General features: G+C 37.9%; 1 protein-coding gene across 1 annotated transcript in view; it reads right to left on the bottom strand.

Annotated features, from left to right (window-relative positions):
• LOC132299815 (uncharacterized) overlaps positions 1–14,672 on the bottom strand; it is a 55,571-nt gene that overhangs the window by 21,285 nt on the left and 19,614 nt on the right. Inside the window, exons 8-11 of the mRNA XM_059796639.1 lie at positions 11,319–11,374; positions 8,416–8,673; positions 8,263–8,339; positions 7,339–7,430 (exon numbers count right to left, since the gene is read on the bottom strand). Of these exons, the coding sequence (XP_059652622.1) occupies positions 7,339–7,430; positions 8,263–8,339; positions 8,416–8,673; positions 11,319–11,374 (483 nt within the window). The remainder of the gene's footprint in view (positions 1–7,338; positions 7,431–8,262; positions 8,340–8,415; positions 8,674–11,318; positions 11,375–14,672) is intronic.

The raw sequence follows: 14,672 nt of genomic DNA, 5'->3' as shown, positions 1-14,672 counted from the left end.
TTGGTAGCTCACGAGGATTGAGACAAGGGGATCCTCGTTCGTCGTTTCTCATTCTCATAGTTATGGAGGCCCTGAGTAACTTAATGAGGAGAGCAGAGGACTTGGGTTTTATTATGGGATTCAGGGTGGGTAGAGATTCCACTCATGAGATGGAGATCTCACATTTCTTATTTGTGGATGACACTTTGGTCTTTTGTGATGCTGATATGTCTCAGTTGAGATATTTGAGGTGTGTTTTCAGGCAGTTTCTGGTCTGAAAGTTAATGTGGGAAAGACTATGCTTGTCCCTGTTGGGGAAGTTCAGGACATTGTTTCTCGTGTTGCGGTTCTTGGGGGTGGGGTGAGCTCTTTTCCTATTCCCTATCTGGGTTTGCCCTCGGGGACTTCGTCGAGGACCGTGGGAAATTGGGATCCTGTGATTAAGAGGTTCGAGAAGAGACTAGCTGGAAGAATCAATATCTGTTGAAGGGGGGAAAGGTTACTCTCATGAAGACTACGTTGTCCAATCTTCCTACATACTTTTTATATCTCGTCCAGATTCCGTCTTCTGTTGCTGAAAGGATTAAGATGATTCAACGGAATTTCCTTTGGGGTGGTCGAGGCGAGGAGTTCCAAGTATCATCTTGTCTGCTGGGAGCAAATTTGCAGGCCTATTCAGTTTTGCGGCCTTGGCATTAGGAGGTTGGTTCCCTTTAACAGAGCTCTCCTTGGTAAGTGGTTGTGAAGATTTGGTAGTGAACAACATCGTCCTTGGAGGAGGGTTATCTTCTAGTCCAGTCTTTAATGCTGGGGGTATAGGTGTGTGAAAATTTATTCGAAAGGGCTAGGACGAATTCTCTAAACATATTAGATTCAAAGTGCGGGTTGGTAGAGGGGTTCGGTTTTGGGAGGATTTATGGTGTGGTGATCGCCCATTGTCTTGTTCTTTTCCCAGACTCTATAGGATTGTTGTTAATAGACGTGCCCATGTGGCTGACTGTTACAGGCTCAATAGCGGTAGGCTTTCGTGGGATGTGCGGTTTCGAAGTTCTTTTCAGGACTGGGAGGTGGACGAGGTCTGTTGCCTTTTGGATATTTTGTATCATCAGGAGGCAGATGGCAGAGGTAATGACGTTTTGCTTTGGGTGCCCTCTACTCAGGGAAGGTTTGAGGTCCGGTCCATGTTCTCGTGCCTCTCCAATTTTGTTGGTTCTGAATTCACTTGGAAGACAATTTGGTGCTCTAAGGCTCCTCTCAGAGTGGCTTTCTTTGTCTGGACTATTGCTTGGGGTAAGATTTTGACTTTGGATAATCCAAGGAAGAGAAGACACATTACTATTAATTGGTGTTGTTTATGCAAAAGGGACGAAGAGTCAATGGATCACCTACTTTTACATTGTCTTGTAGCTCACAACGGTTAGAATCTTATCTTTGGCCTTTTTGGAATCCATTGGGTTATGCCTCGGTCTTCAAGGGGTTTGATTAACGCTTGGACAAGTTGTTCTGTGGGTGGGGCCCATGCTCGGGATTTTTGGAGAACGATTCCCCATTGCGTGTGGTGGTGCACATTTGAAAGGAACGGAATAATAGACCTTTTGAAGGGAAGAAATCATCCATTGTGGTTTTGAAACTTCATATTATTAGTTCTCTTTTCAGTTGACTGACGGGGAGAAATTGTACTTCATAGTTGTTAAAGGCTCAAGGCGCACTAAGGCGCCAAGGTCTCTAGGAGCCTGAGGCGCAAGGTGCAAGGCGAGGCGAGGGCCTAACTGAAGTGAGAAGTGAGGTGCAAGTTGAAAAATATATTACATTTGCAGCCAACAACACAAAGCTAGCAGCAATACAAAGTTTACAATTTTCAACAACTTTTTTTTTTACCCTTTTTTCTCTCTGTAAAAGATGATTTTTTGGCAAATAGGGTTCTTGGTTTTTTCTGATGTGATCATGGACTGAAGTACATGGAAAGATCGTTTCTCGAAGTTGCGAATCTCCCATGTCTCTCTCTCAATGGCGAGGTAGAAAGTTTCCCAACGGCAGATGGTAGGACCTTCACGGTGATCATCTTAGTACGGCCAGCAGAGAATCAACCCTAAAATCGTGCCTTGTTGGACGATTTGATAGGGATGTGGGAAATCTAAACTTGATCGAGAGGTGGGCGATGCAGACATGGAAGATCGGGAGCCGAGTAAAGGTCTCTACCTTGCCTGACCGTTTGCTATCGTTAAGATTACCGTCGGAAAAAGAGGCACAACGAGTTCTCCGGTATGGAAAGAAGAATTGGGGCGCTGCTTCTTTGTCCATTGATGTATGGTATTTCGCAGTTGGGTGCTCGGCAGTGAGACCACGAGGAAGGGGACAACGAGTGGTGATGTATGGATTACCCCTTCATCTTCGATGTCAATTGCTATTTGAAGCAAGAGGGAACCTTTGTGGTGGTTTTCGAGAAGTGGAGGAGGAGGATATGGTGGAAGGGGAGAGAATTGTTCTTGTTGTCGCTGATGGAGGATTGATCCCACACATTGTTTTCGTTGAAGATCACAGAGTGGCATTCAAAGTTGATTTGAGGGAGGAATTTTCACCTTCCATTATTCCGAAAGTTTCCATCGATCCCTATGTTAGACCCATATCTCAGAACGGACGCGAGGAGCTGAGAACTGGAAGGCATTGTCCTTCTTGTACCCGGCCGGAGTTTCAGATCACTTTTGGCCCTCAAGGAAAGAGACGTGTGCGCTTTAACGCGCCGTCTGTGAGAGGGGTCAAGGGAAACACACAAAGTAAGCCCACGCGTTTTATTGATGTCCACACACGTGGACAAGCAGGTTACAAGATGGGTTATGGTCATAACGGGCCTGTTTTGAACAGTGAGCTTATTAGGCCCAAACCTACTGGAACTTCAATTCGGGCTGGGCTTCAGGTTCCTTAAGGGATTAAAAGAAGGGTCCAGAGAGGGCCCAATAGCTCTTTGAAAATCTCATTATCAAATGATACGTGCACCCCAAATGTTTTGATGGGGCCACGACATGGAAGATCAGCCCGGGCCCAGGTTCAAGCCCAGACTCAGGGCCGTGCCAAGTTTGCTTTAGACTGTGATACACACACGAATGACCTTGGTCCTCGTCTGAGAAAACAAGGTGGAGAAAGTTGAGTGGATACGAGGCTGGATTAAATGGGAAAGAAACGATGTCCAGTCATGAAAAGTGTTGTTGCACTGGCTCCTTTTGTGTCCCGTCGAACGAGTGCTCTGGATCTTCAAGCCAGAGATTCCAGTCATCTCACCATGGTTCTCGTTGGTCACGCAAAGACAAGCAGAAGTGGATAGCACAATCTCATCATCTCATTAGCGCAAGTACGTCCTCTGCCATTCAACCTCGGAGCTCCCTTTCTCCTTCTTCTTCCTCTTGGGGTGTTGAGAAGCAACAGTTGTGAGAAGGATGTTTGTGTTCATCAGAGGGATGGGTTTGGGGCCATTGTTCCACAGTTTGATGGGTCAGTGATTATGGATGGAAAGGAAAAGTCTGGAAGTGCAGGTTGCTCTGAAGGAGTGACAGTTTGTTTGGGACGAGATTTACACTTTAAACTGACAGATGATTCAGCCGTGGCTCTGCTTAAGGAGCTTCGACTTTTTTTAGCCTTGAAAGGTCTAAATTGTTCATCATCCGAAGGGTCAGAGACAAACGATACTCACAGTTTGATGACACTTGACCCGGATGATTCTATGACTAATGCGGACTTACAGATGGATACGTATGTTAATGGTAAGGAGAGTGAGGGGGAGGAGTATGAAGAGTGGGCCTTCTTTCAGCAGGATTGTTCCAATGATGGTTCCCCATGGATGGAGACAGACCAATCTGATGTGGGAATGGTGGAACCTCTGGCAGTAATGCGACCCAACAGTGTTGTGACAACTAATGATTTGGGCAAGGATTGGGTGGTGGAGAATATTGGTGTTATTAGTGAAGCATTGGGTGTCTCTTCAGAAGGCAATGATGATCAGGCCTTGTCCATTCTTCATGCAATTGTTGGAGGGGGAGAAGCTGCAGAGAGTATCCAGGGCACAAAAGAGGTCAAAAGGAGACCTTAAACGTCTTGGAAAAGGGAGCAGGAGGTCAAAAACCTCATTTCTTATGTCAACTATGAGAGGAAGGATGGGGTGGTAAAGGAAAGGGGAAGAACCCGAAGTGGGAAGTGGGGAGGAGGGGACATGATTGTTTTTGGTTCTCAATGAAGCTACGAATTATTACGTGGAACGTTCGCGGTCCAAATGATCTGGGGAGGGTGGTTAAGGGAGCTGTGAGGAAGTGGAGTGCCCATGTTGTTTGTTTGCAGGAAACTAAGTTGGCCTCTATTTCTGACGAGGCGGTTAGAAGTTTATGGGGAGGAAGATTTGTGGAATGGGAAGCGTTAAACGCCTCAAGCACCTTTGGTGGAATCCTTGTTATGTGGGACCGTAGGTGGTTGTCAAGGATGAACGCATGGAAAGGATTTTATTCTTTGTCGTGCATGTTCAAGATGGAGGAAGACAATTTCAGATGGGTTTTTTCTGGGGTTTACGAGCCAGTTATTGACAATGAAAGACCTACCTTATGGGAAGAGCTTTGCCACGTTAAGGAACTGTGGTTATTGCCTTGGTGTTTGGGTGGGGATTTCAATTCTGTTAGGTCTCCGTTTGAGAGGTCCACAAGGGGCAGGTGGTCTTCGGAAGTGACCCTGTTCTCAGAATTTATTGATAGTAATTTTCTTATTGATTTGCCAATGGAAGGGGTTGCCTTTACTTGGTCTAATGGAAGGGATCCGGTTATTTCTCAAGAGTGGATAGATTCCTGATTTCTGGGGAGTGGGAAGAAAATTTTCCGGATGATACTCAGGCAACCCTCGCAAGGGTGACATCTGATCATGTTCCCTTAGTTCTTGACTGTGAGGTTTGAGCTCTATATTCTAGTGAGAGAATATATATATATCTTTAAAGAGTGAGAGTCTTATTTCTCAATCTAGGGTTTCTCATTGACTACTGATCATGCGTCATTGAGTGTTTAAAGCAAGATGCAAGTAAGAGTGGATCTGAAAAGAGCAAATCAATTGAGGAAAGCTAGGAGAAGGAATGAAAACATTAAGAAGCAGCTTGCAAAAGGAATTAGTATGTCAAAGAATCAGCGGCATAAGCATCTGGGGTGATATTGCATAAGTCTGAGTCGGGAGGGACTGCTCATGGTTGGACGAGGACCTGTAGTTTTCCCTTATGTGCTTGTGTGAATGTTTTTTAGACACATTTCAATCTAATTAATTGAATTTTAACGATAATTTAAAAAGTTGGTTGCAAAATAATACCCATATGACCTATTCACATTTCATGCCCCCGAGTCTAATTAACCAGATGCATTGGATAACTGTCCTTTAGATTTCTCAAAGGAGAAGAAATAGAAGAGCAAGAAGGTAAGAGAAGAATATCCGGACAGCAGGCCCTAATTTCTCAAAATGATCTCAAAGTCTCCACAATTAGTGGGACAAATTATAAAGGAAAATGTACAAAAGCCCATAAGCTCAATGAAGTAACGAAAAAATACAATATTTATATTTCTTAGACATATGGTGTCTTAGCACCAAGTATAGTAATGAGCTGTAATCTACTCAAACAACTAATGTTTCAAGCATTTCACTAAAGTGATGACCTGGATCCTCCCCGAATCACAAAACAAAATTAATCAGTATGTTATCCACTATAGATGTCATAAATAGTACTTAAAATATCACGTGGGGAAAAAATACTTAAAATTAAGTACTAAAATACCATGTGGAGAAAAAATACTTAAAATTAAGTGCTTAAAATAGAAACTTGGGTTAAAACCTTTGTTTCCACAGATAGAAAGTAAGCTATAAACTACCAAAGAAAATCCTAAGCTAGGTCAAGGAGGAGAGATCTGGTTATATAACAAGTGCTACAATGAAAGATGAAGGCAAAAAAAAAAAACTAGGGTTGAGGCGGCGAAAAAAGAAACCATAAGTAATGATCTATAAGAGGATATAGTTGGTTAACCCTGAATCACACCAAAGAGAAAGAACTAAAATTGCATTTCATCTGTCTCTAAGTAACCATGCATAACATGTTAAATATGTTTTAACATAATTTGAATGCATGAAGAAAAATGATCTTTATTCATGCTAGTTACAATGTATTTTTTTTATTTAAAAAAAAAAAAAAAAAAAACAAAACAAAACAAAAAAGAAAGAAAAAAAGATCTTGTACCACAAAAAATGCAATTGTTCCAAATAACTACACCGAAATATAATTAAAAAAGACAAAGCTCAGAGCACTATTTGATAAGGAAGACAGTTACAGCAGCATTTTCAATAACGAACATTGCAACTGCAATAACCCAATCCGGAACACACGGTACATTTACACAGCATACCAAAGTAACATGAAGATAACCATAAACATATTGTTGAGGACACTAGGGAACAACACATAATTGATGTCAGTAATCAAATTGACAGATACAAAGTCAAGGCTTCTGAGGTGACCATTCATCAACAGTAGGACAATAAAGTAACAGGGTTTTTTTAGCTTTAGCAATTCTGACATGATATCACCATTGCATTTAGCTTTAAGATCATGGACAAAAAATAGAATCTGGTCAATTGGTGTTACATGTGTAAGAATGACGAGGAAACTGTTGATCATCTTTTTTTGCAGTGTCTTGTGGCTCGGGATTGCTGGATTTTGATGTTGGGTTTGTTTGGGGTTCAGTGGATTATGCCCAGATCTTCCAAAGACTTGGTTGAGGTTTGGAGAGGTTGTATAGTGGGGGCCCAAGTTCGTGATTTCTGGAGGGTTACACCTTTATGTGTCTGGTGGTGTGTTTGGCTTGAAAGAAATAGAAGATCCTTCGAAGGAAAGGAGAATCCTATTGGGACATTGAAGTTCTCCATTATTAATACTCTTTTTTGTTGGGTTCCAGGGAGAAACTGTAAATCCGTGGAGGAGCTTGTAGATTTTTTGGAGTGTTTGAGGGTTTAGAGGCCCTATTTGGCCTTGTGCAGCTTTTGAGGGGTGTGTTACCCTATTGAACGCTTTTTATACAATCTTTACTTATCAAAAAAAGTATAATGTGTTCCGTACTACTCCATTCAGGTCTTCTATTGAGGGGCTGAAATGTTCTATAAGACAACATATAATAGCTTATTCATCATTTAGTGAACAAACTAACCACATTTGGACATGTATGTCAGAGTTCAAAAAAAAAAATCAGCGCATTCATAGTGCAAGACATGTTAGACAAATTACAACACAAGAAGATGATGTAGCTCAAATAATATACAGAAAACGAGAAGAAATAATTTGATTAACATAAGAGAACTTACTAGGCGAATTATGAGGCGCATCTAATGCTAGCTTAATCATTGAATAAAATAATGCCCCAGCACAGTCTGCAGAAGTCAGATTGTATGACAACCTGAAGCACGAAAGGGACAAGAAATGATAAAAAAGATTAAGTACCAAATCCGAACATAATACAAACTGAAGCATTATATAACAAAGTCCAAACAAGTGTTGCAAAAAATTGTAATAAGCAATTAGATACCGGAAGCTACTTCATAGCTCATACTTGATCAAAGGTGTACATTTTACTTCTTAAAAATGAGGACAGTGAAAGAAAGTGTTGTACAAAATAGTTTGATTTGGTGCAACAAACACCAGCAGAAGCACCAAATAGGATAAAGAATTTGATTCAAACCAAATTAGAAGTACAGTAGAAAGGCCAACGAAAAAATGTATTAAGGCCAAGAGAGACGTTATAGCTCAAGATATAACAAAAGACGGCCAAAGATGGAATTAAATAGTGAGAGAGATTTAATGTAATCAAATGCCAAGTAGTTCGGATACTGGTCTTTGCTAAATTTAGTTGAGACGAATGATCCAATCGTATTTTCTTTTTCCTTTTTCTTCCAATCTTCCCCCTTCTTGTTCTTTCCAAAGTAGCTTTACCTTTAACGGTCTAGTTATCATTAGACATAAAAAAAAAATTTACTTAAAAGCGTTGATCCTTGTAGCCAATCCAAAACAGAGCATTAGCGCTTTTTAGACATATTTCACCCACAAGAAATGTGACTTCGTTGCTTCCCATATGCCAAGATCTTGGTCTCTAGTCTCTAATACTATCAATATAGCCCAAAACATTGCATTTATGAATGAAAAACTGCCCTCTTTCTTTTTCCAATACGAGTAAACAAGCTACGGCATACAGTAACCCAGATTAGTAAGGAGGAAGATCAAATATGACATACCGCAGTGAGCTCACTTCCAAAATTACATTCGCTTCTTCAATATTTTCATGAACAGCCCTTAGAAAAGTTGATTCAACCTGCAAACAAAAGTGAAGAATGAAGGTTAGATTCAAACAATGTGCATTTATCATTAGGATCCCAGTAAAAGCATACCTCTTTCTCAAAGTAGACAGAGTCATTTCTAGTATCAACATCAGAATCATCAGTATCATTACTGATAGAGTCCGTTCTCAACTCTCCAGATGGAGGGAGAAGATTGCCATCTTGAGTTGATATTTCCAGGTCATCATTCAAAGCTTGTGTAATCTCAGAAAGTTTATCTGCAGGTATTGGGGCAACTGAATGTCTCCATTCCTCTTCATGAACTCCTTCACCAAGTGACCAAATGTAACCTGCCCCACCAGTGCCAACCTGATAAATTATAGTAACAGGTCAGTGAACATATAGATATGCAACCAGTGGTATCATCAAAATTAAATCTGGAATGGTAAAAGGACTTCCTATTATGAACGAAGAGAGGAAATTGTTGGAATAATAATTACAAAAGATCACCATAAATAATATTGTGTTTCTAGTAGAGAAATTTACATGAATGATAATTCTTTTTTTTTCCCCCCCTTTTTTTTGGGTAGGTACATATCTTCTGCTTATGCACTCGCATGCAATTACATATATACTATATATTAGTGTTCAATTTTCCCTGGTGATAATGCAAATTATAGTATAACTTTGAAGGCAAAGTTCAAATTCAAACATGAATTGAAGTTTCATACTCCAAGTTACTTTCTATTTATTAGACCATGCATTGGCAACAAATTAGCTATCAAGGGTACATTCGTATAAAAATGGACTCAAGTTTGTAATTGTGTATTCGTGCATGCAGGAAGACATGAAAAATGCTCATAAGTCAATAGGGTGAATTTTTCACCAAATCACATGGCAATTCATGAGGAAAAAAAAAAAAAAAAGGAGTGTAGACTTGAGTAGAAAAGGGGGAGTTTTAGAGCTCTTGACATTTGTGTACTCCTTGTTATTTTCATAATTATAGTCTGTAGTCATGTCAATCGGACTTTACCACACTAAGTCATCTTTCACGATTTGCAAGTCATGTATGTGCATCCACAAATTTGTCAATATGATTTTCACCATATAGCGTCTATGGGATCAACAATTATCTATTTTTATTTTTGAATCTTTAGCCTGTAAAATAATAACATGTTTTAAGTTCGGTCAGATTGTGTCTCATGTAAAGGTATTGTAAAAGAATTGCCAAAGGAAAATGTTCTTCAACACATGCATTGGTGCTAGCATATTCCATGAACAAAACTCAGGTTATGTTTTTAGAGCTAATCTAATTCATGGAGCTGTTTATTATTGCAATGTAATTCCAAATCGAAGACAAGGTCCTACGAGAAATTTCTTCAAGCTACTTTAGTAGACACTTTTAGGATCAATTAGTGACTTCGCTGTAGTAATTATTGCTAATTTAGTTGGCCTAAAAATCCTTTATTTGACCCTTGGTAATTGGAGGAACACGTTTGGAAATTAATTAGGAAGCTTGTTGAAGAAAGGATATGGTCAACAAGCCTTATGCTAGATTGATCCATCCAAGTCAACCTTAAACCTATCAAGCTAAGAGGTAGACCAGCACAGGGTGACTGACTAAGTGCTCTACCAATTGAAATCAGAGTTGGACAGGACCAAGTTTAACCAGTACGTGCTAGGTGTTCAACTTTTCAGCTGGATCGATCTATAGCATTGACCTCTGTTCAGCATACACATTATTTCTTACTTTGATTAAACTTCTTTGCTTCGTAATTTGATCTAAACTATTTTTACATTTATATGCTGAATCACGTTTGTCCATAAGTAAAATAATAAGAACACAACAAAAGACCTTTGGCTCTTTTGTTGTTGGGCTTGTGGGAATCCAACCCAAAACGTTAACCTACTAGGCGCAGTGACCCTTGCCCCATATAAGTCCCGGATTTCCTTCTTTACTAACCGAGGTGGGACTCGTTCAACTACCCAACAATCCCCCCTTGAACGAGGCTCACCCCGGTGGATAGAACATCACCGGTCTTAGCGTCTTCCAACCAGCTAGGGATCTCGAGTCCACATGCGGTTCTTTGGGACCTGGCTCTAATACTAGTTAACAACCATTTACTCCAAAAGCTTAAGCTGTTAGAGAGGGTGTAACTTAAATATATAAATCCTTCAACAGAATTTTTATGATTCAAAGGGTTTTTCAAATTGTGGCTATGAGATAGCGGATTGAAAGGTTAATTCATGGGTAGTCAAGGATGCATCTTTTGAAACGGCTGATGATTTCTGCTTCGAGTCGGTATGGAGTAATTCTGTGCATTATTTTACACATAATCTTGAATAATCATAATGCATTTGATAGCTTTGGACAAGCTTCCCTTATTTTTACCTTTTGGGTTTTCCATGTAAAAATTCTGCGCTTCCCTTATTTTTACCTTTTGGGTTTTCCATGTAAAAATTGTGCTCGTCTCTAATTGTATTTGTTAGTGAACTTGTTTTGATTACATGAACTATTAATAGTTAGGCACCATCGCTTGATGCAAGGTAAGAGTTCAGCTGACAAGCCTGATCAAACGAGTTGGAGTTTGAGAACAGCCACTTTATGCAAAAATAATACCAAAGATCAGGTCACTCACTTCCAGCACCCTGCCAAGGTGGGACACCATCTGCTGGTTAATGGCCTCCTATGAAATTTTAAAGGAAATCCATGCAATCAAAACATAAAATTTCCATAGTTGTGTTGCAAGCAATCAAATTACTAATTCAGTGTTAATCGGAAAAAATAAACCATAGAGAGCTATCCAGTCCCCCTCTAAATCCTATGAATCCATGCACACTAGATTTTATCTTTCAATTAGTCAAAGAATCAATAAAACAAGCATCCATTTCACATCTACTTCTAACCCCCCGCCCCCATACCAAAAATAAAAAAATAAAAATAAAGAGGGGAAAAAAGAAAGAAAGAAAAAGATGTAAAGCAAACCGTTAAAAAAACAAATCTAAAAGCTAACCTCTGATAATTTGGAGGTTACTTCTCCATTCAACTTGTCTGACATACTACTGCTTGCTGCATATCAAACAGCTTATGTCAAGAGTATATCACAAAACAGAAAGCCCAAATATCCATCAGTGAATGGACCAATAAGTAAACAGTACAAGCACACATGCATATATGCACACTTTACAATAAAGCAAAAGTCTCAAAGATTATTTAGTCTAGACACGCTGAATCATGGACATCGATACAAAGGATGAAGCTGAAAAGTTCCATCCACATCTAGTTAGCTGTGACGGAAAACCAATAGTCTTAACAGCATGTTTCTTTCTATGATCATTGTCAGGATAGCTGCACATATGTATATGATATCTAGATGTTTTTAAGAATATAAATTTGATGCATTTTAAAAGTAAATTATATCCCATTACCCATTTCCAGCGAATGCATCATATTTAACTTCCAAAAGAAAAGTTACTCATACTAAAAAGGACAACGGTTTGGGTAGTAACTAAAATAAAGACAAGCATGGAGCAGGGTATTCATCATAAGAGATCATCATACATCAAATTTCTTAAAAAAAATGTTTATTAGTATACATAAATCAAAAACTAGAAGACAGAACCACCTTTTTTTTCAGTTGGTATACAAAAGCATTTTCTTACAAATCTACTCCATCTCTAACCAACATAAAACTTAATAGCCCAATAGAACATGTACAAAAGAATCTTTGGTAAAGGAATTTCTAACTCCAGCAAAATATCTTAAAAGAATAACCGTATGAAGCAAAAAGTTGGCCGCAAGAGCAAAAGTTAAATAACTATAAAATATCTACAATGCCCAGTATTTGATTTAATCATAATTTGTTAAAATAGTTGAACGCCACACACTGTTTAAAATAACAGCAATAATGTTTTCCCTGGAGGCAACATTTACAAGCCAATCTATCGATCCTATTATATTTCACAGCCGTAATAACCGTTACAACGCAGTCATGGCTGTATCAACAATTTGACAGCAGTATTAAAATGTGAGCTTTACAAGCTTTATGCATGATACGTTTCCAAAATTTCCACAATTTCAAGTCCCACCCTCCAAAGATACACCACGATACCCTAGACCTAATGTCCAAAACTTAGGTTACACAACATCCAAGCTTAATACTTGAATCAAGACTCAAGAGCTTACTTATCAAAAAAAAAAAAAAAAAATACTTGAATCAAGAGCTTGGCCAAACTCCATTCCATTTGTAAGTTTCACTTATTTTTTCTTTCCTTTTTTACTGCACTTGGGTTAGATCTTACCTAAATTTGATATAATAAGATTATGAGAAATAGTCGGTGAATCTGTTCTAATCAACAAATGCAATTCCAGTTCTCCATCCAGAGGTAGGTTATTATATATATAACTATTTTCTTTCTTTCCTTTCTTTCTTTTTTTTTATTTTTATTTTTAAGATCTATTTTTGAAGTTTTAGTGGATCATTTGAAAATATATGCATTTTCTCTTCTTTTTTTCTTGTTTCTTTATACATTTATTGGTTTACTCAATAAGAATAATGGAATGGTTTTCACTTAATAAGACAAATAGTTAAAAAGTGTAGGAGTAAGCAAAAAGATGTACATATGAGTTTCCTAAACTTTTATAAAAATAATATGATAGGGTACCAAAAGATACTATTTGGTGAGCTTTACAAAGAAAATAAATTCCTACATAAATGAAATATATTATTCAAGAGTTCAATTTAAATACAAAACTAAAGTTTCCACTATATGTGGTGAGACTAGTGATTTTTCTATAATAGTAGAATTTGTCGATGATGTAGAAATGCGGAGAAATGCATTAGAATAAAAGATTATTAAATTAATAGAACTAAAACTGAATATACGGAATGTAAATATAAAAAATCAGATATTGATAATATAATGGTCATGTGACGACCTCTGTGGGCGGGTGTAATGTGGGCGGGTGCGAGACACTGGACGAGAAAGTGCTATATGTAGGTTCAACACCCTTCTATGACACAACGCATTTTAAAGCCGTGATGGTTGTGAACCTTTCAAAAGTTCAAAGATAAGCGTGCTTAACCTGGAGTAGTACCAGGATGGGTGACTTCCTGGGAAGTCTTTGGTCTGGGGGAGCCAAAAGTAGACAATATTGTGTCAGGCTAGGGTGAGGGTTGTTATAGATCGTAGTTGAAAACCAAAGGGTTAACCAAAACAACCATTTTCAGTATTTAGAATCAATAATAAAAAAGAATGGTGAGGTAGTTAAATAATTAGTGGAATTTTATGCGATAATAAAAATTAAATTAAAAGAGAAATTTTATAACACAATTATTAGACCAACTATTTTACATGGAGCAAAATGTTCGGTTTTAAAAAGGCAAGAAGAACAACAAATTAATGTAACTGAAATGACGATGTTAAGATGGATGGCAGGAGTGACTAGTAGAAATAGGGTTATTAATCAAGTGTGAGAGAGAAATTGAGGGTGGCAATTGCTGGTGATTAAAAAAGAGAAAGTAAACTTGGGTGGTATAGACATATAGTTGATGCACTAATTTGTAAAGGGGGTAAGAGACGGAAACGGAACCAAAAAAAATTCTAGTAATGTAGGAGAGATGTCTTATGTAATAGAAAATGAAAAAAGAAAATTCATGTTGCAGACGTCATTTATATGGGATTAAAGGAAGGATAATGATGGTTATGATTCATATATATTTATTTATTTTTATGTTATATAGACTTAATCATTAATTGAACTCCACAAGGTTAATAATATAATAAGTTCAACACTTCAATGTTCAATGTCATGAGAAATTTTGGAACTCTTGAGTACTAATTTAATTTTACATAATTAATCTATTGATCATTAGATCTTTAACTCTTACGACAAACAAAATCACACTACCATATAGTAAATAATAAAAATCTAGTTACTAACCAAACAATAAGGAGACAAGTAATGAACACCACTCATATGGTTAAACAAAATAAAAAACAATCGAGGTCTAAGTTTAAAATTAAGGACCAAGATTAATTCTTCTCCAACTCTAACATCATATAATGCCCTCCGAGTTGTCTTGCAAATTGGAAGGGGGGGTGAGAGTGACCAAAGAAGGGATGAGCAACCTAGAGGAACTTTTATGGAAAATCAAAGGTAAGAAGATGTTCCTATTCTTAACATGGGATTGAATTAAAGTGTCTTAATTTAAATTTGTTAAAATAAATTATTAATATATGTAAGTAATCAATTTTATTCAATCAAACCAATTTGACTATCAATTTGTTGATGATGTGCATAAATTAGGGATTTTTACAAATTATATTACAATTTGTTGATTAGAACATGACTAAATTAAAATGAA

Source organism: Cornus florida, unplaced genomic scaffold (genome assembly GCF_030987335.1).
Source record: "Cornus florida cultivar Cherokee Brave unplaced genomic scaffold, ASM3098733v1 CherokeeBrave_3.0.0_Hap2_Chr03, whole genome shotgun sequence".
Taxonomy (NCBI): Eukaryota; Viridiplantae; Streptophyta; class Magnoliopsida; order Cornales; family Cornaceae; genus Cornus; species Cornus florida.
Note: the sequence above shows the minus strand (reverse complement) of the source record. Positions and strands in the feature narration are given on the sequence as shown.